The sequence below is a fragment of the Cornus florida genome, unplaced genomic scaffold (assembly GCF_030987335.1).
Source record: "Cornus florida cultivar Cherokee Brave unplaced genomic scaffold, ASM3098733v1 CherokeeBrave_3.0.0_Hap2_Chr09, whole genome shotgun sequence".
Classification (NCBI taxonomy): Eukaryota; Viridiplantae; Streptophyta; class Magnoliopsida; order Cornales; family Cornaceae; genus Cornus; species Cornus florida.
In genome coordinates, this window is record NW_026775579.1 from 92828812 (window position 1) to 92853152 (window position 24341).

Consider the following 24341-nt stretch of genomic DNA (forward strand, 5'->3'; position numbering starts at 1 on the left):
CATATCGGTGGTCCCGTGATTCGCGGAGGCAATTATTTGTCACAACTTTTGGATTTGTCATCCAAATCATCAGAAAGACGTTTTTGCCCCTAGTTGTCCCTCCTGCATGATCAATCGAACAGGGGCAATTTTGACTCCAAAACATTAAAAAAAACAGTGTAACATAGGCTCCCATTTGATTAATTTGGTAACCCCACATCACGGGCCAAAAAGGATCCTCAGCTACCGAATATGTGAAAACAACTACCAATCGATCTTTGTCTCTTCCCCAAGAGTGCCAACCTGTAACTTCTCATCATCACCCAATGATCACCTTCCACGTGGCACTTGACCCCACATAGAACCTCCAGTCATACCTTTCATCAAGTGTACGTACATATCACATGAATTCTACTTTCGAAAAAATTCCAATCACATGAATTCATTCTTCTCCTCTTCCAAGCCCTCATTACACATTTATTAGTCTCCCAAGAAGCTGAGTGGATTTAAACCATCATTTCCTATTGATTTCATCTTCTTTAATTTTGAGGATGGCTTCTTTTTGGTTTCTCATAGCACTCATTACACCTTTCATGGCTTTACCTTCTTCACTATCTTTACCTTCTCAGCTGAAGTTAGAGACACCCACCGTTTCAGCAGTACCTGCAGAGTCCCCAAACCCTCCCCTCTCTCCGTTTACAGAATTGTCGCCGGACATTTCTCCTCTTCTGCCTTCTTCTGGTGGTGCGGTGCCTTCTCCAACTGGTTCTATCATGCCCACCATTCCTTCCAATCCGAGCCCTCCAAATCCGGATGAACTCGTCAATCTTGGCCCCGGTTCTGCAATTTCTCCGTCCGGGTCTTTACCCGCTTCTTCAGTGTCGTCTCTCAATTTAGCTATGTCCCTACATAATATAGCAGTGTTTATGGGTTCGGTAGTGTATTGGTCAGTGCTGGTTTTTGCTATGTGAGGTAATTAATCTCTGGCTGGAAAATTCAATTGGCTTTGTAGGTTCCCGTTTTAGTTCATGTTCTGTTTATAGTGTATATGATAATGCTTGGATTTAGGTGAGCTGAGTGGCATTATTGCCACCAGAATGATTATTGGAATTTTTGAAGTACAATTTATTAATTATATCTTATTATCTGTTTTGAGGATTAAGGGGTTTGAAAATGATGACTGTGAGTGTAGAAAATAATGCAGTCCCTCCTCCATATGCCTAAATTTGTAGGACTCTTTAAAGAAGATTCTTTTTAAAAAATGCAATCAAAGGGCGTTATCTAATGTTGGTTCCATCTAAACACGGCTTGTTGAAGGACTTGACTTATGGTGTTACTCATATATATATATGTGTGTGTGCTATTAGATTCAAACCCTTAAATGCCAATACAAAGTACAATGATAAAAATGCTAACTGTTTTTTGCTAACCATGTGACAAAAATAGAGATAAACACCTAAGATGAGAGTTTGTTCTTATTCTGAAACCATCATTTGACATTATTGTTTATCGATTTTTGTTACTATGTGGCAAATATAGAGATAAGCACCTAATGCAAGAGAGAGTTTATTATTATTCACAATTGTTTATTGGAGTCAGCATTTAAAATATATATATATATATATATATATATATCCTGATGGAATTTTGTGACATTACTCTAATACAAATATGCTAATTCTCAGAGCAAAAAAATATTATGTATTTGGCGTTCATAGTTGGGGACAGTCCGTATAAGGTGGCACATGGAAGTGAGCCAAATTCTTCTCGGGTTGAAAGAGTGGTGAGAGAGAGAGAGAGAGAGCGGGCGTTCCGTCATTTTCCATTTTGAAAAAACATTGTTCCGGTTGCATGTGTCACTGACTAAAAAATCAGGTGTCTCATTCATCAAATAATCCGCCCACATGATTCTGTTCAAATTGTCAACGGCACTTGGTAAAGAATGGTACGATTATAAAACCTACCCTGTTGGCTTCTAACATGGTCAGGATGGCAAAAATTCCCATTTCACCGACTGTTCCGTCCTTTTAGAACGATTTTAGAGAACTGATTATGTAAATGGAAACGAGAGAATGTGGGTTGACGTAAAAAACTTGGTGGGTTTTGGGACGAAGATGCCTCTTTCCTTCTATTTTCGTATACTTTTTATGAATAGTATCATTTTTATGCTATATTCGGTAGGAAGGAAAAAAGAGGGGACTTATCATTCATTCTTCACAAATTTTATTAGTCCAAATATGAGCGGAAGATAGGAGAGAAACAAGTGAGCTTATTATAAAAATTTTAAATTACTACATCACCTTTCATAAATATTTAATAAATTCCATAAATAAAGTGAGGGATGGGTTTAATGGTAAAAATAACCTAAAATTTATCTTTTCTTTTGTCCTACTTATCAAATTAAATAGTCAATTTTTTTTAAGAAATGCTTAATCTCTTCCCTAAGATATCACAGTTATTCTTTCTTCTCTCATTTCCATTCAATTTTTTCCCGACGGAATGGAGCATTAAGAAATATTCACATTGTCTCTCCTAACAAGTACATTGTTAAACCTTCAATTTAAATAGCCATTTTTATTTTTATTTATTTTTTGTAGCAACTACCCCCTGCCCTATATAATGCCTCCATCTAAATGCGTCAGGGGGCTAGATTGTACTATTAGAATTTAATTTTTTTTTAAAAAGAAAACTGCCTCTGTTTTTAGGGAACATGTGGGCTATCTTACATTAGAATTAGACAGACAGATGCTAACAGCCACCTTAAATGATCCCAGAAGTGATAGAGAACTGTGTATGATTTCTTATAATAATTGTGAACTTAAACTAAAACTCTAAGATAGAATGTGACATATGTATAGCTCTACATTTATATGCGCCATGACTTTCCCACACTGTATAAACATTGTTTATTTTGTACTCAAAATGTGTCTACGCAATTAAAGAACATCCACACACTTCAACCGAAAGGCTTTCACTCTTTACCTATTTTATGCCGGTTATTTTCTATTTTCAGCTGGATAAACTACAAATCAGCCCATCTCCTAAGCTAAAAGGGTCCCCTTTTGCCTTTGTTTCGCAAACATATTTTCTATTTTCAGCCAGATATACACTGCCAAGGGCTACCCAATGCACGAGCCTTCCGAAGCTGTACCCTGTTTCAAACCCGTGACTTCTTCAGGTCACGATGGAGCAACATTATTGTTACGCCAAGGCCAATCCTCCAACAACACATATTATGTAAACCAAAAGAACAATATAAAACAGTTGAAAAAAGATCGAATATGTCTTTCGATAGATTCAATTGAATAAGCCTGACCATAAACAAAACAGCACAACGCGAGAATGAGTTCATTTTAAGGAAACTTAAAGGGGACAGAAAAAAACATAATTGGGAAACACTGTAATTTCATAAAAGGTACACTAGAAAGCTCCATGAAATGAAAAACATGCAACTGAAAAGAACTTCTCTAATGAAACTTTCGACCCTGAATTATCCACGTCGTGCATTTTAAGCACCCTTCTCTACGAGCTTCTCGATCAGATCTGCTGCATCCTGGACAGTGGCAATACCTTGGGCGCTTTCTTCTTCCACACTAATTCCAAATTCCTCCTCCAGTCCCATCACAATCTCGACCTATACGAAAAGAAGAAGAAATAAGTAAAAATTACCATGGAGATCATTGTAAAGGAAAAAGGCACACCCTTTGCATTTACTTAATGGAGAAAACAAAGTGCAAAACAAAGCGATTATTTATTGACACCCATGTATAAACATACATGATGCCGTATAATGGTTATGTGATTTATTGTGAGGTCATGCGGTGCTAAAAATGAAGACAAGAGACAAGGTCGTCAAACATTATCTGGCGTTAGCATTTTATTACTGAAACACAGTTTAAAACTCTCAAGGCGAATTTATTGTGACAAGTTGTCAACGTGTTCAGCTTTTTATTTTTGCTCAAAATTGTCAATGGGTTCTGCTTATTATTTTTGCAAGCACAACAATTAGGATTTCAATTTTGGCTAGTGGATGAGCAAATCTGACATATCATTTTTAATAAAAAGAAAAAAACAGAAGCTATTTTGAGACAAACAAATGATTCTGATCAAAAGACGTAAGCATAAATAACAAATCATAAACTGCGAGAACAATAATTAGCTATGTTAGGAGAATTGATAGTTCGTGGCAGATACCGTGTCAAGAGAATCAGCTCCGAGTGCAGCAAACTTTGATTCCCCTGTGACTGTAGAATCAGCTGGCAGTGCGAGCTGTTTCCTCACTATTTCACACACTTTGTCCACTGTCTCTGGTTTTGCCTGCTCAAAGCATCACTTTCTTTAGGGTTAGGACATTCATAATATATCTACTCGGATGACAAAATCATATAATATGTTCATGCCAAGTAAAGTGCGATAGGGTTGGCTATTGGAATTACCTCCTAGCCGAATATGATATGGCACCTACTAATTTCTCCATTCGCACATGTTATTTTAAGGTTATAGAATATTCTACCCACAATCACAACCCAAGGGGGGAAAAACATAACAATGAAAAAAGGAAAGAAAAGAGGAAAACGTATGGGATTGCAAATCACAAAATCATGGTAGATATACCGAACCACCTCCTATTGATCCATACTGAAAAATCATAACTATTAGATTAATAAAACCAATACACTACTGACATTCTTAAGAACTACACATGTTTTCACGATCAACTAAAGACAAAGCAACTCAAGGCATCCCTAAGATTGAGGAACAGGTCTCCATTTCCTTAACATGGACTAACCAAATGGATGTGATGGAGACCGACTCAGGGAAAGCAACAAATACTAATATAAGCATCAGTTAGTGAAGATGAGGGGCTGGCACTTTTTTTTTTCTTTTCTTTTCTTCTCTCTCTACCGGTCTCAAAATCTTGACCTAGGGTTTGAGTTTCGACCCAAAGCCACTGGGGACAAAGGTAGACCAGTAGGGTCCACATTCAGTCATTATGAAGTGAAATGCTGTTACATGTTATTTGTCTTGGAGTTAGATACCGCGTATCATGTATTGACCTAATCAAACATAAATTCCTTAACCATGTTTACAGCAGCTCTAATTTTTCTGTAAGAATCGAAACGGGTGCAAATGGTGAGATTAAAATTAAGTGCCTCGGATGCGAAGAACAACACGTAGTAACGTTAAATCATATCATATAACTAGAGAAATATACCGCGCAGGAGATGCGAAAGCGAGATGGTGCAGCTCGCAACCGAAGTGATGGGAAGAATTTTCCATTAACACAAAGCGAAGCCGAATTGAAATTAGAGACTCGGGTGGGTGCCTGCTCAATTCATGAAAATGACTTTAGTGAAACCAGGTAACATAATCAAATCAAATATACATATTTAACAGTTTACCATAATATAAAATAAAAAAAAAAAAAAAATGGAATTAGTAAAGAAAAAGGCCAAAAAAATTAGTCTAAAAATCATTTTATCAAAAATTTCAAAAGAATTTAAGAAACAATAGTTCAAAACTGTAAAGATTTAGAGTTTAATAAATAATTTAATCGAAATTTTGGAGTAGAAAAACAGAAATGTGAATATAATAATTCTCAATTAAAAGAGGCACACTTTTGATGATTTATCAAACATTCTTGATCGTGTTGTCTATATAGAACACTTCACCACTATTACAAACTAAAACCCAATCACAATAAGAGGCTAAAAAGCTAAAGATCAACGGATTCAGAATCAATCCACCATCAAATCCAAATATAAGAAAACATAGACATACAAATTATACAATACAATAAACAAATAAAATATATATATAAATATATACATATATATGCACGATTCGGAACAAATTTAAGAATTGAAATCCAGAAGATCTTTAACAAATTACCCGATTTTGTTTAATAGAGCATGAGATAGTGGTCATGGACATTGATGATCCATAAACAGCAGCCATTGAAGGATCGAAACAGAGATACCTCACCCTCTCTATATATGTGTGTGTTTTTGTGCGTGTTTAGAGAGAGAGGCGGGCGGAGAGCACGAAGAGTATGTAAACTAGAGAGAGAGAGACGAGTGCTATAGTACTAACCCCGATTTATATAGTCGTTTTTTGGTTTGCTTTTCAATTTTTGTTGGCTTTGTTTTTATCGAAATTGGAGTGCGCTTCTGTGATGATAAAGTGACGATATTACCCTTCTCACCTTTTGCATTTCTTTTACTATCTTACTAAAACATGTAAGTTGATAAAAAAAAATAATAATAATAATTTAAAATATGATGGTGATTTTATCATCTTAAAACAATCAATAATAATAATAATAATTTAAAATATGATGGTGATTTTATCATCTTAAAACAATCAATTTTTGGAGACACATCACATGTAACGATAAGTATCATTTTCATTACTTTTTCTTTAATTCTAATCCTACATGTCATGTGACATATGACATGCAGCATACTAATAAATTTTTTGTACTCAACTTGTTAAAGGTTTGCCTCATGTTTGTTGGCTAGGTTTAAATTTGGATTTGAATAACAAACTCTTATTATTAGTGAAAAATATAATAAAGAATAATTTAATATTAAAAAATTATATGTGTCTGTTTAGGAACATATTTGAATTAATTGAGGAAGATAGAATGAAATTCACAAATTAATAAGTCAAATTAAAACAATTTTCAACTAGTTTTTATTTTCCATCTCAATGGTAAATTATGTGTCATGTGCATTGAGAGGAAAATACTAACATCTTGTGCCAAGGGGATATTTGGAAATAAATTAGGTTTGTTTGTTTTTTCTTTCTGTTTTTTGTTTTTTTTTGTTTTATCATCTCTAGAAATAATTTCCTTTTCAACATGTATTCGTGAATCATGAGGGCAACTGTGACTCTCTGTAATAACAAGTGTTGTGCATGCAGAAGAGTTGGCCTACATGTGTTACTTATTGGTAGTGGCAGTTGACTTAGGTTTCTTCTTCTATTGTAAACAAAGAAAATGACACATGTACTCCGATAAAAATAAATAAAAACATATATATATAAAATTTAAAAAAAAAAAAAATAGTGACAAAAACTGTACAATATGAAAATATATATACAATGTGTTCGATGGACCGTACACATCGTAATCGTTGATGCCCGCTGGTATTACACACATCCATACAATACTTCATTTCTACTCTCGCCCTTTCATTGCTTTCGGCATAGCAAGAGAGGCGGTGGGTTGGTTGGGCTAATTAGAGAGGTGGTTAATGGTTGTTGAGGGCATGGCCATTTATTAGTTACTGTAGTATCTCATGTTCTGTTTTCAAATCCCAACAAACTTTTTAAAGTAGGCTTGGATGGATGAAAACACGAATATCTAATGCCTAACAAGTTAGATGACCCAACTCATTCTATGAGCCCTCCTTGGAAAGAACTCTTCAATAATGTCCCGAGTATTAAAAAGCTTTGGCAATTTTAAAATTTAAAATTACGTAACATGTAAAAAATGGTTGGGACTTTTCTATAATTATATGTAAATCTCATAGTGAGTGATCAAATTTGCTAATCCCTTTCCAAACCTGCTTTGTCATGGATTGGTGGGGGGTTGAATTGCCATCTCAAGCCCATACATTATTTTGTTTCTGAAGAGATATATATATATATATATATATAGCTTTTATTTTATTTTTTTGGTGAATGTAACACGTTATCTATGCCACATGAATTGTATCTTTGATTATTATATTATATTTTTACTAAATAAAGTATTATTTAGTTCCTCCGCAACACCAACAGTATAGGTTTATTGAACATTTTTAGTTTTAACTAGTTGGCGTGAGTGTGACTGATTAATTTTTTAAGAATTACTTAATCAACCAATTTAATTTAAGTTTACTAACAAGAATAGTCAACCTTTTCACCTCAAACGACCATTATCCTTGTCAAATTCATAATAATTTACTGCCAGTGGGTTTGAGTCAAATCATTGGACCCTCCCAAATGTTTACATGTATAGTAGATACACATTTAGGGAGATACAAATTGAGATCTATGAAGTAAACTAGTAAGTCAATTTTCAAGTCTGATTTAAGCGGAAGAAGAACAAAAAATTGAATGAAAGTGAAAAAGATTCACAAAAAGAACTAGTAAACAGTCATTTGCAGACAGTGGGAGAGACCAGACGAGAAAATGAACAGTGCTAAATAAACTTTCATAATTTAATATTAGCATGCATTAACTAACATTTTATCTAAATTAATCTTAATAGGGTAAGACCATTGTTATAATTGTAAAACACATCAAACAGAGGTTTTACTGCATTCACTCGTTTTCAATTTGTCTTTCAAGTGTCAAGATTCGCAATGAAGTAATAACAAGGATGAAATTAGCTTCAACAACAATAGTAATTCAGGTAGATAAGAGTGCCTAAATATATTTCATTCCTATCAATAGCTCCTTCCACAGTGTCCCAACAACGTCATTCTCTTGTTTTGCATGCATAAACAAAGGAAGTAACAAGGTAACTTAAAAAGGATGATTCTCCGTGTGGATCTATCAACACTTTTTTCACTTTCTTCTCTATAATGAACCGGTCATTTTTTTCCTTTCCTTTCTTTTAAATTTTATGGATAATTTTTTTTCATTTAATTTTCTTTTCTGAACTTTGTTTCTTGTCACTTAGTGTCACGTGCTCATAAATGGTTTCCGAGACTTTTTTGTTTGAATTGACAACTTCTTCAAAGGAAATCCTGTTGCAAATTTGGATGATCTTCCCTATTAAAACCTCTTTTCTGATGAACCAGTGTATTTGAATGAGTTGATTTGAAGGTTTAGGGAGAGAAAAAAAAGGATGGGGTGGGAGTGTGTTTGGGTGGATTAAGTGGAGAGAAAAGAGAAGATAGGAAATTTGGTTTCTCTCCCAATTTGAGAAGATTGGAAGAGAAAGGATGGTGGAGTAAAAAGTTATTCCATTTATGTCCCACTTATATAAGTATCATGTTTTGTTCTTGCTTAGGCCTGCTTTTGTTCTTAATTAATTAGGGATCAGTCTCATTTAATAGGAGTGAGTAAACTAATGATTTCATTAAAAAAAAATCCAAACTAATTATTTTTTTCCCAAGTCCTATCTAATCTTGTTTCAAAATATGGTATGTGATTTTGAAAATGGATAATGTGTAAAGCAATTATGGAAGGATAAGACATTAATTTGATCACTATTTATTTATTTATTTTTTTTCTATTCTCTCTTCTATCTTATCTATACAAAAATAACTATCAATTCTTTTCTTTCTCTCTTATCTGTCCAACACGGAATAAAAATTATTACTATCCTCCTTTTCTTTATCTACTAACTAATAATATCTTTTATTTTCTCTTTTTCTCCTATTTATCCAAACCTTACCGGTACATAGTATCCCAAAATTCTCTCCTGCTATTCTTAAGCGGTTGGAATTATACTGCCTTACACGACATCGTTGCCAAAGAGCCCCTTACTGGTACATAGTATCCCAAAATTGCCCCTAGCCAATACATGGTATCCCAACATTGGTACTCAACGATCCCAAACACAGTACTAGTGCTAGTAAAATAAATTTCATTTGCAAGAAGTATGGTAAAAAAATTTCATTTGGGAAGAAATTCACTTTACAAGCTGACAAATTTTGCTGGAATCTGAATTCTATTTATCCACTTTAAAAGTACAAAGAGATATCAATAGACTTACATACACCATCTATTATATTTAACTTTTCAATATATGACATTTCTATGACATTTCCAAGTCAAGAATTCACAGACAACCAATTATTATTTCTACTAAACAAAAACATTTCATTAATTATCACATTTAGGAAATCCCTGGTATATGTTCATATGTTCAATTTCAATAGTTTAGTTATTTTATGATCAAGAATCTTGAGCCTTAAATGTCATTGAAATTAAATTTGACATGTAAAATAGGTTTATAAAATGTCCAAGACTAGACATTCCCTCTAGCAGCGGGTCACATTTAACTTGGCTTGCATCCCGATTCCAAGTCCTCACAAACCTCCATTCCAAGACCATCCCTAGTCATTGATATATCATTGTGCAGGTAAAGTGGTTAACAAACACACACATATATAAAAGCATATCTGTTTACACTTTTACACACACACACACACACACACACACAAAACTAGTTACACTTTTACCGCATTCACTCATTTTACATTCACATTGCCAGAGTCTTCCAGTTCCAAGCTTCGCCTTTAAGTTATGATACCAATGATGAAATTAAATTTAACAATAATAATTCAGGTTAATAAGAATTCCTAAATACATTCCCTTCCCCTTTAAGAGCTCCTTCAACATTTGTCCCTAAAACCTCATTATCCGAACAGCCTTGTTTTGCATGCATAAACAAAGAAAGTGACGAGTGAACTTAAAAGCAGAGCATTATTATGTAAATGGGCACTAATACACTACGAAGGGAACACATTGGATAATAATCCATGATTGTCCGTGCTGATCTATTAACACTTTCTTCTCCATTCCAGCTTCATACTCACCAGAAAGAATATAAACTTGTTTTATGGACTAATCATCATCAATAATAGGTAAAAATATATTTGTTGTTGAGGTATCTGACGCCAATGCACCAAAGTGAGAATACTATAGCGTTTGTGCTATCAACACCAACAAGCGAAAGAAAAGAGTGTAAACCTGAATTCATTTTGGACAAGCTGAACATCATAACCAACAATGTCACACTTGTATAAAGAGAACAATCTTATATAATTTCATTTATTTATGCTCTAAACAAAAGAGGAAGATAACATTTGATGGATAAAAAAAAAACACCACTGAGCTAGATGTTTGCATCAGTACAATTGAAAATCAAAATCATCAATTTACCAAATTAAACTAGTTCTAAAATTGTATGCCAAACAAAACCAAGATAGAAAACCAGACTGATACCCCAGATACATGGACAGTCGTATATCAAACCACGCCTAAACCACTACGGAAGTATCCTAGAATCCAATGCACCATGTTGAGCTTCAAGTTTCAATTGCACGACCTAAACCGGAGAACTCAGTTTGTTTAGAGATTAATGGATGCGAATTGATTGCCAAGAGTAAACAAGGAGAGACCATTCTATAGTTGGAATCAGAGATGTACGACCTTAAAAAGTCCACTCTGTTCCTCATCTTCACATATCCTAGTTACTTTGAAAGATTCAACTTCTCCTCGTATAACTCCAAAAGCTCAGGAGCTTCTTCCTCATATTTTTGCACATACTTCTTTAGGAAGCGACTTTCAGGAGACTCCAACATCCGAGTCAAGCTAATTTTCTCCTTAAGCAGACCTTTCGACAACAGAATTTGATAAACAGAACACCTTGGAATGATCCTACTCTCCAAGCTCAGGAGAACAAGCCATGGACTCTTCACAACAATTGAAGACTCCCAACCCATAGTATTGACAAAAAAATCCATTATCCCCATAATCTTATCCTCCGATGGCGTCATACACCATGGCTGCTTCTGAAAAGCCACCAAAATCTCCTCTTCAGACAAACCCCACTTCTTATAAACCTCTACCTTCTTTTCCCAAGTTGATTTACCCATTGTCCTCATTGCCTTAATTGCTAGAGTAAACTTCGTGCTCTGAGGGTTAAAACCCATTTTCTTTAGTTCCTCCACAATCTCCTTAAACCTATCAGTACTAGTCATGATAGCTTTAGGATGACCCGTCAAGAGAGCCACAATATTCGATTCGGGCACACCTAATTCTCTCAGAGCTTCAATATTGGGAACCATAAATATGTGAAGATCATGCAACAAAAGCCCAGCATAACGTTTAATAGCTGCAAATGTTTTTTCTTCAGACTCGAGCAATTTATTTAAGACATTGTATGATGGGATTATATGATTTTCCAAACTTCTTTCCAAAATACCTGGTAATGCAGTCAGTATTTTGGCAATGTCTTCTGTTGAAACACCTTTAGATTGGAAAAAATGGATTTTGGGCAAAAAGTTTATTTGGGGGTTGGACGAGAGTACCTGAGGGGATCTTTGGATGAGAAGTGAGATCTGGGTTTTGGTGAATCCATGGTTGCTGAAGAATGCAAGAACAGAATCTGGTTTGTCTGGGGTTTCCAAGTTCACGTACTCGGAGGCTGCGAGAGCCTTTTCTGGAGTTATACCACATGATTTTATGAGGTAGTCGATAGTGAATGAGTTTTGATTTGCAGTGCGAGGGATGGATTCGAGCGTTGAGGATGATGAAGATAGTGGGTAATGTTGAAGAAAATGTAGTTTCTGAGGTGTTGAAGTTGATACAACAACACACCTCAAATAAGGCAACGATTTGAATATGAAATTAAACATGGACAATGATAGAAGGGAGGACTCACCTGTTGATGTGTTCTTCTTCTTCTTCAGAAGGAATCTCGTCGCAAATTTGGCGCTCCTTCCCTAAAACCCACTCTTTTTGATGAACCCTAAAACCCTCTCTTTTTAGGGTAATTTTATAACTTAGGAAGCCTTTTGGCTAAAATAAAATAAATAAAAATAAAAATAAAAAATAAAAACTTAGGAGTTAGGGAGCCTTATTAATTATTTCAATTTCGGAACAGGGTTCCGGTGAACGTAAAAAAATATATATATATTGTTTAATATTTTGAAATATACATATATTAATACAAGGAAGAAACTAATAAAACACAAAGGAAAACTAGTCCTGAGTTAGTAGTCCTAAATTTATTTTTCAATTAGGTTGAATTAAGCATAATAATTATATTTGTATTGAAAACTATTGTTCATGTTAAATGACCTCCAAACTTTTATTCTAAAATATTGAATTATTTATCTTTAATCAAATAATTCGTTTATTCAAGACAATGTCACATGGTAATTTTAAAACAATAAACAATTCGGAAAAACTCGGTGATAAGATTTATAAGCAAACAATTATTAAACGAATTCAGTATCGACAATATCACGTGGTAATTTCAAAATAATAAACAATTCAGAAAAACTCGGTAATAGAATTCATAAGCAAAGAATTATTAAACAGATTCAGTATCATTTATTAATAGATGGAAGATCGTCACAAAGCAGTGACTCATAATGAAAATTATGTATGAAGACCAAGACCACAGGCAACTCCCTGAATAACTTTTAAATAGTTGTTATTAAGCTAATATGAACATATTTTGTATCAAAAAATGAACAGATTTTGTATCCAAAAAACTGTGATACTGATCATTAAACTAAATAATTAAACATAATCATAAATGTTAGAATATAGATCAAGAAAAAAAAATAGAATTAAGGTTTTTTTTTTATGAGGAAAGAAAAAGAATGTGCAATTTCATTCCACTCTTTGTTTTAAACTAGAATTGTATCATTAAAATGACAAGCAATGATCACTTTTTGAAACTAATATTAAAGGTTATGTTAACATTCCCTCCCAACATCCTTAATTAATAGAAAATTTTACTTTTCATAGTATAGAGTTTGAAAAAATTAAATTATTGTGACCTTATCTCCATGTACGAAAAAACAGAAAAGAAAAAAAAAGGGGGTGGGGGGTGTAAATCACTTACCTCTCATGACTCATGAGATTTGAGGGGAGCATTTAAAATTTATTATTCTGGTTTAAGTCAACTATACCTTGTAATATATTTTTATAATATAAAATATATTATAAAATCTAAAAAAAAAAATAATTTTCTATCTCATCTCTCTTATTAGTCTCTCTCCTTCCACTACTGTTACCCCTCCTAAAAAAATATTGTAAGTAAGAAAAATGAGTGTAATGGCAACTGGTAATCTTATGAATTTTTTTTTACAAATTCTGATGAAGAGAGTTGTTGAGCATATACCAAACCTCAAGGCAGATCAAAAATTCAAAATAATGTTAGGTAAACGGTTAGATTGGTCCAAACATGAGGTAAGTGTAATTTATTAAAATATATATATATATATATATATATATTTTATATTTTGAATTCGTCATCATCAGGTACAAATTTGCCACTTATAGGAGTCAAATCATTTTGACCCTCTCAAAGAGGCAGCCATGGCAAGACCGACATGACCCTCAACTGAACCATTGTCTAAGCCGAGCCGGAGAGGCGATATTGGAACCGTTCAAATGCAACCGCAACACAGCCGGTACAACTGCTCTCTCACACAGTGGACACCAGCAAACTCCACATTCTCGTCCTCCTAATTCCAATACATTCTATTCTTCATCAACGCTCCCAGAATTAGTGTTTCAGACCACCAACTCTCTCTCTATCTCTCTAGCTATCTACATTTTTGACTTTCTATATCCAATCTCCAATATTGCGATCGAATTCGAGACGAAACACGTGAATCGCTGGACTTGTTTCGCTTTAATCCTTGTACTCGTCGCTGATTGTGTTTATAAACCATCTGTAATTTAGGTTTCGCCTCGTGCTCTGTAAGTCTCTCTCTCACATCGATGCTTTATTCTTATCTTTATGTGTTCTTTGATTATATAATTAATGTTCTAGATGTTTGATTGCTATGCGATTCTCTGATTACTGTTATTGGACTGTCGTAGTATGAAGTATGAAATGAGACTTCAAATTAGGGCTATGAGAACATGATTTGCGTAGTACAAAGTATGTTTGGTATGTATATGTATATATCGCAAGTTTGATGGTTTTGATTTGGATCTGTTAGGAGGATGTGGCTTTTATACTTAATAACGTTTTTTTTTTTGTCTGTCTCTCTCTCTTCAATTCACACTAATCGCACTGTTTATGTGAAAACACTATACTAGTGATTGACTTGCCATTAAGCCGGAAACTAAAAGCTTGATTTAGCACTCCCAAACATGTAGAATTATACAATTCAAGTGTGCAGGAGATAAATTAAACCACAACCACAAAGAAGGGACTAGAGATCTACATGATTTGACATCAATTCCTCCTATATTCATGGGAAATCCAGCAAGAAGTAATTCTCAATGCCTTCTCTACCAATCCTCGACCTAAGGGTCAACAACACAAGCCAACTCCTAAGTCACAGAGGACAAAAGAGGTCCAGTAGCAAGAAGTAATTCACTATGAAAGAAATTGTGACTGATTTCATTCCCTTACCTTTCTACAATAATAATAGACAAACAATCAACCACAACTTTTACAAGTACGACACTCTCAGAATGCCATTATAATGCCTAGATTACAATGTAAACAGATTAACATGCTTGGACTAAATTCTTGCATGAGATAATGATGAGAAACCCCTATAGTGATTAGAGAAATACCTTCTTGGTTCAGAGAATTTCCTCCAGCAAACAAACTTTGTTTGTACGTAACTCAACAATGCTTTTTATCATCATTATTAGTTTTGATAGGAATCAGAGTTTAACAATTTCCGGATAGAGTTACATTTTAACTTGATTTGTTATGGTTTTAGGTGAAGAAGAATCATGACCACAAAACTATTGGAGATTGAACCCAGCGAACTCAAGTTTACATGTAAGTACTGGAATTCTCATTTGCAAGCAACATTTGCATCTTTAGTTTATTGTTTAATTATATACATTATATGTTGTTGTAAGATCAAACAATTAGGAACATCCCAAGGTCGATGTTACTATGAACCATTATTATCATTCTTGAGAGTTGAGTGCATTTAGTTTCTTTAGTATGGTTATTGCACTTTGTTAAACAAATTTTGAGACTATGACAGCGGGTTAGAATTATTATGCTTATCGCTTTTTGCGACTCCTGTGAAGATTAATCCTTGTGGGCTGAGTTGTACACTTTGTGTGACTTATATTGTTTTGGGCAATTCTTAGTGCTTTATGCATGTGTTGATACATGGCATACCTTATAAACACAAGTATGTGTGTGTATATATATATATATGTATATATTTGATAAGTCATACCTTAAACACAATTTAAAACTTTGTGTGGAGCACTCAAGCATTTAAATCAATCGCATCACTCTGCATGTTCTTTGACAAAGAGCATTCTACACAGCCATGTAGAGTGGTGGGGGTTGGGTGAGGAAGGTGGTGTGTCTGGGGCCCATTTTTGTAACTAGCATGGTTAAGTAAGTAATGGTTTTACAATGAAGCTTCAAAGTCTATTGTGAGTGGATAAGGAAGGAGCTGGTTTGTGTTGTTCTTTTCCAATAAAACTGTTCTTTTACAATGTGGGTGAGTTTTGGTTTGATGAAAAACTGTTTCCTGATTTAGGAAGATATGTGAATATGTCTATTGGGTATGAAAGATTCGGGGGAGAAGGCTGCATCATGGCTCATAAAGCCAGCATGCTCTATAGGAAACATTTGAACTTAGCACCAGTGACATTACCATTGTTCCAATGCCAATTGGCCATGGTTTCTGAAAACTGCTAATCAACAAGGCATCCTGGATCAGCTTGGTTGCTGAGCTAATTTAACTTAGCTTTTTACAATTTACAATTATGGATCAAGTTTAGCTGGACAGTCACTGAATATTGAAAAAGGCTAATGAATATAACTAATATGTTGATTCCAGTTGCCTCCGAACAATTATTTTTTAGAATATATGCAGACAGAGTAGTTTATATATTGTTCAAGAATACATAACACCTAGTATGTAATTGTAGGAATTTTCACCCATCCTACCTATGCGGGGTGCTGAGAGAGGAGACGTAATTTTTTTCATTATTTTATACAAAGTGGCCATACGAAACTCAAAAAAACTGAGACCTCAGGCTTGTAAATAATTGCCCCAGACAATCACCCTTGGTAATTGGAGGATTTTAACATTCCTAATTATGGAGTAGTTTATATTCCAGACGCTATAAGTATCTCACCTCGTATCATCATCATCCTTGCCTTAATCCCATATGAATGGGGTCGGCCATATGAATTTCTCTTTCTCCAATCCTTCCTATTACATGCCATTTAGACTACTATATTTAGCTTTTTGAAATCCTTTTATTAACTTCACCTCATATCATTTTTGGTCACCCTCCGTATCTTACCTTCTATTACAACCAATCTTCCTCGTTTGACCTAGTGCGTCTTTAGGTCTCCGATGTAGGTGTCCAAACCAAAGTCTACTCTCTCTAATTTTCTCACTAATAGAAGCCACCCCTAATTTATTTTTGTCACACTTTCATTAGTAACCCTATCTCTCCTAGTCACTCCACTCATCTATCTTAGCATTCTCATTTCCGCTACATGAAGGCATTGCTCTTGTTTCTTTTAGGGCCCAACACTCCATCCCATACAACATAATTGGTCTAATAACGGTCCTATAGAATTTTCCTTTGATCCTATGTGTTATTCTTTTATCACATAAAATTCTACCAGCTTGTCTCCACTTGGTCCCTCATATAAAGTCGTGATATCCTTATATAAATGGTTTCTTATGTGATCAATGGATATCTATAACAGTAATGATGCAAGCAAAGAGCTGTAATTCTGATTGTAACAGCTGTTGAGAGTGTGTTTTGCATTTCTTTTTCCCTGTCATTATGATTCTTGCAACTTGCAAATTTTTTTTCCTTCTCCTGGTGAGCTTGTAGAGTGCAAGGTCACAATGGTTTGATTACGTTCTTGTACATTTTAAGAGACCAGAATTCCAACTGGACTTTGCAGATCAGTGTACAAATATTAGAATGCCAATAATATTATATTATGCTCTTATAGTCTCCGTTTCTTTTGTCTCCCTCTGCCATTTATGACAGTTTTGTGCCATTGCTGATCTCAAGCTGGTCAAGTAAATAATGACTTTTTTTTTTCCTTCTGTTTTTAATATATTGTCTTATCTTTATATCATAGTTTACTCATAAAACTTGAAAACAGCAAGCCTAAATTCTTTCCTCCCTTCTGTTTTGTTCTATATGTAGTTGAGTCGAAGAAACAAAGTTCATGTGCAATTCACCTTGCCAATATATCTGATCAATATGTTGCCTTCAAGGTGTAGTAATTATCTGCTTAAAATATCATGTAAATTCTTTTTTTTTTTTCTTTCCCCGCGGTTTCTTGGAAGCTTCTTTATATAATGTAATTAGAACACTCTAGAAAACATCGGTTTATGTCTAATTATCTATAAATCACACTAGCAGGTAAAGACTACATCACCGAAGAAATACTGTGTTCGACCTAACATAGGCATTGTCAAGCCAAAGTCAACATGTGATTTCACAGGTATATATTCCCGCACTTTTTATTATGCCCATGTTTTGACCACATTTCTATTATGCAGTGCCACCTTCGCATGAATACTTTACCTATGCTGATAATATTTTGTAGAGACAAAATTTGGCCTGCCTTTCTTTATTAGGAAAATATTTTTGTACTGACATCAGGCTAAGCAAATTAAGATAAAAATTAGTGACAAGTGACTTTGGAAGCGTTCCAGGAAGGGACGTTGTAGAGTGAAGCGTGGATGTTTTCTAATGCACATGAACTAGAAGCATATGGCTTCCATTTGTTTGGTATGGTGGGACAGGAACTATGTCCAATTCCGTAATAAGTTTCAAACTTCAAACTGAATATACACTTGGGTCCAAATTTTAGAAATTACTGGGAATGAATAGTAAGTTTCTTGGAAGTTCTGTAGAAGTTGGAATTGATTGGAAAATCGGGTATAATAATCAATGCTGATTAATTATATAGCAAAGTTAACTGCTTGGAACATATTTTGACACCAATGGGAAGTGATATACACTCCTGCATTAGTGAAACAAGTCAACAACTGCTGCATATTTAATATCAGCACATCATGTGGTGGACCCCATTCATATGGGATCATGGCAAGGATGATAATGATGACGACGACCTATATTTAAATGTTGATTTTCTACTTCTCAATAACTTTTGGTGTGCCAGTCATTGTCTCTGTCACTGGGTATTTAAAAAAAAAAAAAAAATTGTTCACTAAGAGGTGTGGGCTTTTATGTTCTCTTTCATGTTAGAAAAAACTGCACTGATATTTTTTAGGATTTTGCTGCATCTTGCATGATAATGTTGAACATCTGCTTGTATCTGGAGCTTTGACATGACATTACTATTTTTAAGCATGTTAATAAGGATTAGGGACTATAGCTGGTATAATAAAGGTTTTTCGTGTTCTTTATTGGAGTCCTGAGCTCCAAGACCATTGACATAGTTGCTATCTAGACTATCCACCTTGGATGGATGCCTTCTCTTGCCCTGCCTTTTTTTTTGGTTCTCCAGATGATAGTTTGAATATTCAATTATGCATGTCTTTGGTAGTCAAAATTTTAATGAGCACCCATCCCATCCCATCCTATCCCAACACCACCAAACACCCAGGCCAAAATAGGTAACTTAGGTACAGTATTATAATTTTGATTTTTTTTTTTTTGGAAGCTTCCTTTTGAAATTTTTAGTAATATACAAACGTAAAGAAAATTATTCAGTTGAAGAAATATAAAATTTTAAAGCTTAGTTTCAAAACCAATGCATTACCTAGTTCATTTACTGTTTTTGATTTGATGGGTCGAATTTGGCTTGTATTTTCAATATCATCTGAATTTTGTATAATGTTATGACCACTTGATCATGAATGTTGATTGTGCGATGCTGTTATCCATTGTTTACTATATTTATCCAATATACATGTTTTTGTTTTCTGCAAGTGGTTCTTTTGCCTCCCTTTTTACTTATTTGGTTAATGCAGTTACCATGCAAGCTCAACATTCAGCTCCATCTGATATGCAATGCAAAGATAAATTCCTTATTCAGGGCACAATTGTCCCTTTTGGGACAAGTGAAGAGGATGTCACAACTGGCATGGTAAGAATTTGTGGTTGCAGTTAATTGTAGACAGCCTATTGTGGATTCTTATTGGTTTATTTGCAGTTCACAAAAGAGAGTGGTAAATATGTGGAAGAGAGCAAACTAAGGGTCATTCTGGTTAGCCCACCACATTCTCCAGTATTGCTACCAATCAATGGAGTTTTGAAGCAAGAACCATCTCATGAAACTTCAATGCAGAAAGAAAAATTACTTAGTGGAGTAGAAAATCTTCCCCCAACTGAAATGGTGAGAAATTTATATATCACTACATATACATCGTCTAGATCTTGTACAGGGCTCCTGTTTGCTTAAATTGGCCTCCTGTGTTCCACTGGTCCTCAGGAGTTATGCGACATTGGTTGTCCTTTTGCATTTTGTACATTTCAAAAACCATGGGACATTTTCGTAGATGTATTTGTTTATTGCACGTATAATAATTTGTGTTTCCTTATCTTGCACTTTTCTACCTGGCAGACCAGTGCTTATTGTAATAATGTCTTTTACATGAAAATCGTTCTTTCTTGTGTGCCAGGCAACTAGGGATGCTGAGGATTTCAAAATTGCTACAGATATGGATGAGCTAAGACCAACTAAAGATATGGAGTTGAGGCCAACTAAGGTTATAGAGGAACCGGAGTTGAGAGCAGTTAAGGATATGGAGCCGATCCATGCTAAGAATGTGGAACCAAGACCAGTTGAGGATGCGGAAGGAACAAAATTAAATTTAATTAATGATATTGAGGAGTTGAAGTTGAAGGTGAATGGACTGAATTCAAAGCTAATTGAGGTTAGTGTTTCCCGCACTAAATTCATACCCATCTAGGATGGTGAATGCTGGTCCCTATTTCCTTGACCTATATTGTTGGGGAAGGAAATTGGATATGATAATCCCTAAATCAAAGGAAGGAACTTGTAGGAAAATTTATCTGGATTTTCTTTTTCTTTTTTTTTTTAGTTATGCCTTAATCTTTGAAGAGGACTAATGGATGAAAATTTTGAGCCTTATTATTTATTTCATATCTGCTTCAACTGTGGATATTATATTCAGGAATACTGAAAATAACAAACATTGTGGTGGACACCACACACCAGTACTTGTGCCCTGCAGCATGTTGTTTTGTTAAAGATATGAAGTTTTCCTTTCATTTGGTGATAGCCTGACTACTTCAAAAGATGAATATGGCTTATAAAGCATCTTTTATGTACCTAATACTTTGATTGTCATTAATATTATTTTACATGAGGTTTTCAAATTTAAGCTACTTATTCATGCGACAGAAATGAAGTTTCGAGTACTTTTCTTGCTCAAAAAGCTGCTTCTCTCTAAACTTACGAAGGAATTACTAAGCAAAATTTTGTGAAAAACTTTTGTAGGCCCAATTTACCATCACGAAGCTAAAAGAAGAGAAGAGCACAACAATTCAAGAGAATGAATCACTCAAGCAAGAGCTGGTTAGTGACACTGCACTCTATGCTTCTCTTAATTTGTTATTTCGTTGAATTATTTGTCTGGTGAATCAGCTATAGTTATATTATCAAACACGGGCAAGTTTCCCTAGAAAAGAAAAGTTCAATAGTTTATTTAAGATTTCACTAATCTTGTTCTAATCTCTGTCTAGATACAAACACAATCTTTCTAACTTGTCGAAGTTTCATCTCATGTTTCTTTTTGGTAGGTAAAGTAGATGTATTAAATAGAAATACTAAAAAGTGGACTTTTAAGTGCAAAGGTACTGAGGTTACACTCCGTGTCAAACAGGCAGATGGCCTACCATCAGCCTTACTGTACAACTACTCTAAATCAGAACTCCCAAGGGAAAACAAAAACAAAAGAACAAAGACCTAAATAGTACAAATTAGTTAAGGAAAATAGCTTCTGTCCACCCGGTATTCTATCTTCTTAGTTTTTGGAAGTATTCTTCACTCATCTCCATCTAAAAGCTCAGCCCCCCTTATTTCTCTACTCATCCCCCTCTAGAAACTCTAGCCCTCCATATTGCGTTTTATCAATAGATGTGAAATTCCGTCAACTTGATAATTAGGAAACCATCGTCAATTACCCTCTGCTCCTCCTCTTTTCGATTTTTTATTATCTAATGGAAATGGCCTCACTGCAGCCATTGCAATTGCAAGTTCTATACCAATCATAATGTTCAACCTCACAAGAACCTTGGCCATAAATTGAAACAAGCAAATCGCGTGGAAGGATCTTTAAATGAAATTATAGCAATGCCCCCTTAGCATATGCAGGTGAAAGAATATAGTTCTGTGGCTCTTAGGGTGACGAGAAACAGCTTTTTATGGAAATATATTTGCTCAAACAGCCTTTTACGAGGACTAGGTTTGGCCTCCATTGGTTGTTTTTTTCACTATTATTGTATTGGGGTTCAAATAGTGGCTTCCCGGCCGTATCATGCTTCTGACATGTGGCATTTTATCTTTTGCAGGCAATAATGTTGAGGAGGAAGCCTGTTGGTGTAAGAAGAGTTGAGGTTGGTTTCCCCTTGCTGTTTGTTTGCATGGTTGCACTGATCAGTCTGACAGTTGGATATGTTTTACACCGCTAGCGGAGAACACTTCATCATTAGGCTTTTATTCAAGTCTCTTTAACTCTTTGTTAACTTTGGAAATTGTTCCAATGCTGGAGGTTGTAATAGTCTGTTTATCGCGGTAGCTTCATACCAGGATTGTTGATGACCAGATATAGAAGAAACCTATTAGAAAATGGATGTATAAAGAACTTATCTCTAACAAAGAAGAGAGAATAATCTCTTTTTCAGGAGTGACAGTTGGATATCTTTTACACCGCTAGTGGAGGCACCATTTGTTTGGATGTAAAATATTTTTTAAAAAATATTTTTTCTAGTGTTTGGTTATCGTAAAATATTTAGGAAGAAATAAAATATTAACATTTAACAATAATAACTTACCTATTAATTTTTGATAAATTATTCTACATGTCCCATTCAATAGACTCGATTTAAGCTTTTACTAAATACACAAAAAAAAATAATAATAATAATAATTATTATTATTATTATTATTATATATATATTACCTGAAAAAGGAAAATATCAGTGCTTGGTTGTTTGTTTTTGGGGAACTAGCAAATTTTCACTTGGACTGGTTCAAAAAAAAATTCATAGCGAACCCTAGAAAGTGCATTGCAATTGAAGGAGAGTTGCAACTGGTTTGAAAATGAAGTAAAGAAAAGGGGAGAGGAATTATTCCTTACCAAAATAAGTTTTGCCTTACAAAGCATGGACACCAACACGGGTATGACACAGACACTTAGATATGGTAAATCTTAAAAAAATAGGATACGAACAAGGCATATGAGGATAAAAGAGTAATCTGTAAGCCATCCAATAATACAAGTGATGGTTAACAATGGCAACAATGACCAACGGGTCAAGCCTAGCGGTATCAGACCCTTACTTCTCAAAGGGAGGGTGCATGTGTGTGTGAGTACCAACTATGAAAAAAAAAAAAAAAAAAGAGGCAACAATGAGGCAATGATACAGTTCTCACTTTGCTAACTGTGTCCTGCTTCTTTTAGACTTTTAGTGCCTGACCAAAATGAGTGATTCAAAATTTTGTCTCATTGGTATTTTATTAGGTTTTCTGAACTTCCTTTAAAGCTTCAAGTCATGAAAATTAGTACTTGTCTTCATTGCTATCTTAAACAAAACATCAGCTCAGAAAAAGCTCAACATTCTTTTCCTCACTCTTTTGAAGCTTGAAATTTGGGGAAATCATAGTTTTTTTTCCCAACAATGTTTCATGAACTTTAAATTAATTAGTTTTTGTTTCCAGATGATAGTCTCTTTGATCCATCTCACTTGAACTCCATCTAATCATTTCTCACTTCTCACCTTTTGGGAGAAGTCTTTACTTTTTTATTACTTTTACAACTTTTTTTTTTTAAGCAAGTTCAATTATTAACTTAGAGTTTGGGCCCTCCACCTTTCGGCGCGAGAAGTTTAGTACTTGATGAGGCTAGAATTCCGGCTACTTAGTGAAAAGGGTTTGTTATCCACCTTTAATTTCACTTATAATTTTATTTATATTAATAGACATAACTCATTTATATTAATTCCAACCAAACTCCTATTAAAATAAAAACAATAATTTTAGTATATCTTTGTATCCAATACTAGAATAGTTAAATTTGTAACCAAATACATCGAACAAGAGATAAGTTTTCAATGTTATCTTCTTGGTCTTTCCACATTGACCGATTATCTTCTCATTCCTCTAAATGGGCGTGTCTATTTCCCCTGTCCCTTAACTATCTGTCTCCTTTGTCTTTCATTGATGGCTCTATTTTACAATATAGTGATATATGAATAAATATGCATACAAAAGTTCAATCAAACCGAATCAAATTGGGACTTGGTAGACTTCGATCGATCTACACCAACAAACCATGATCATCAGGCTCTTCATCACCTTTTTGTTGCTTTCCCCTCATCACCCTTTTGTTGATTTCCCCTCACTTCCAGTTGCTCTCTCATCCTCTCCAAGATCTATAGTTGCTTTTAGCGTGTTGTCTTTGATCGATCCACACAAAAATTTGAAC

The 24341-nt window shown here is 34.5% G+C and overlaps 4 protein-coding genes across 4 annotated transcripts; 2 read left to right on the forward strand and 2 right to left on the reverse strand.

Annotated features, from left to right (window-relative positions):
• Window positions 1-383: 383 nt before the first annotated feature.
• LOC132273488 (classical arabinogalactan protein 25) lies at window positions 384-1141 on the forward strand. The gene has a single exon (XM_059774443.1). It carries the CDS (start codon window positions 531-533, stop codon window positions 948-950), a length of 420 nt encoding a protein of 139 aa, XP_059630426.1. The 5' UTR covers window positions 384-530; the 3' UTR covers window positions 951-1141.
• A 2102-nt stretch (window positions 1142-3243) lies between these two features.
• On the reverse strand, window positions 3244-6065 carry LOC132275236 (acyl carrier protein 1, chloroplastic-like). Its single transcript, XM_059776681.1, has 4 exons — window positions 5872-6065; window positions 5195-5305; window positions 4174-4296; window positions 3244-3613 (listed from the first exon to the last, which is right to left on the reverse strand). Exons 1-4 carry the CDS (start codon window positions 5935-5937, stop codon window positions 3488-3490), a joined length of 426 nt encoding a protein of 141 aa, XP_059632664.1. The 5' UTR covers window positions 5938-6065; the 3' UTR covers window positions 3244-3487.
• A 5109-nt stretch (window positions 6066-11174) lies between these two features.
• On the reverse strand, window positions 11175-12341 carry LOC132273156 (uncharacterized). The gene has a single exon (XM_059774178.1). The coding sequence runs from the start codon at window positions 12339-12341 to the stop codon at window positions 11175-11177; it is 1167 nt and encodes a 388-aa protein (XP_059630161.1).
• Window positions 12342-14002: 1661 nt separating this feature from the next.
• Window positions 14003-22643, forward strand: LOC132275237 (vesicle-associated protein 2-2-like). The gene is made up of 9 exons (XM_059776682.1): window positions 14003-14424; window positions 15408-15469; window positions 17842-17912; window positions 18061-18142; window positions 19641-19756; window positions 19823-20005; window positions 20292-20546; window positions 21134-21211; window positions 22207-22643. Exons 2-9 carry the CDS (start codon window positions 15421-15423, stop codon window positions 22324-22326), a joined length of 954 nt encoding a protein of 317 aa, XP_059632665.1. The 5' UTR covers window positions 14003-14424; window positions 15408-15420; the 3' UTR covers window positions 22327-22643.
• Window positions 22644-24341: the final 1698 nt, after the last annotated feature.

Excerpts from the sequence above, each read along its gene's own strand:
- LOC132275236 (XM_059776681.1), bottom strand. The coding sequence starts at position 5,937 with ATGGCTGCTGTTTATGGATCATCAATGTCCATGACCACTATCTCATGC. Across the intron at positions 4,297-5,194 it reads GCTTTCGCATCTCCTGCGCG|GCAAAACCAGAGACAGTGGA; the intron begins GTATATTTCTCT and ends TGCTTTGAGCAG. Across the intron at positions 3,614-4,173 it reads GAGCTGATTCTCTTGACACG|GTCGAGATTGTGATGGGACT; the intron begins GTATCTGCCACG and ends CTTTTCGTATAG.
- LOC132275237 (XM_059776682.1), top strand. The coding sequence starts at position 15,421 with ATGACCACAAAACTATTGGAGATTGAACCCAGCGAACTCAAGTTTACA. Across the intron at positions 15,470-17,841 it reads CAGCGAACTCAAGTTTACAT|TTGAGTCGAAGAAACAAAGT; the intron begins GTAAGTACTGGA and ends TTCTATATGTAG. Across the intron at positions 18,143-19,640 it reads GTCAACATGTGATTTCACAG|TTACCATGCAAGCTCAACAT; the intron begins GTATATATTCCC and ends TGGTTAATGCAG.
- LOC132273156 (XM_059774178.1), bottom strand. The coding sequence starts at position 12,341 with ATGTTTAATTTCATATTCAAATCGTTGCCTTATTTGAGGTGTGTTGTT.
- LOC132273488 (XM_059774443.1), top strand. The coding sequence starts at position 531 with ATGGCTTCTTTTTGGTTTCTCATAGCACTCATTACACCTTTCATGGCT.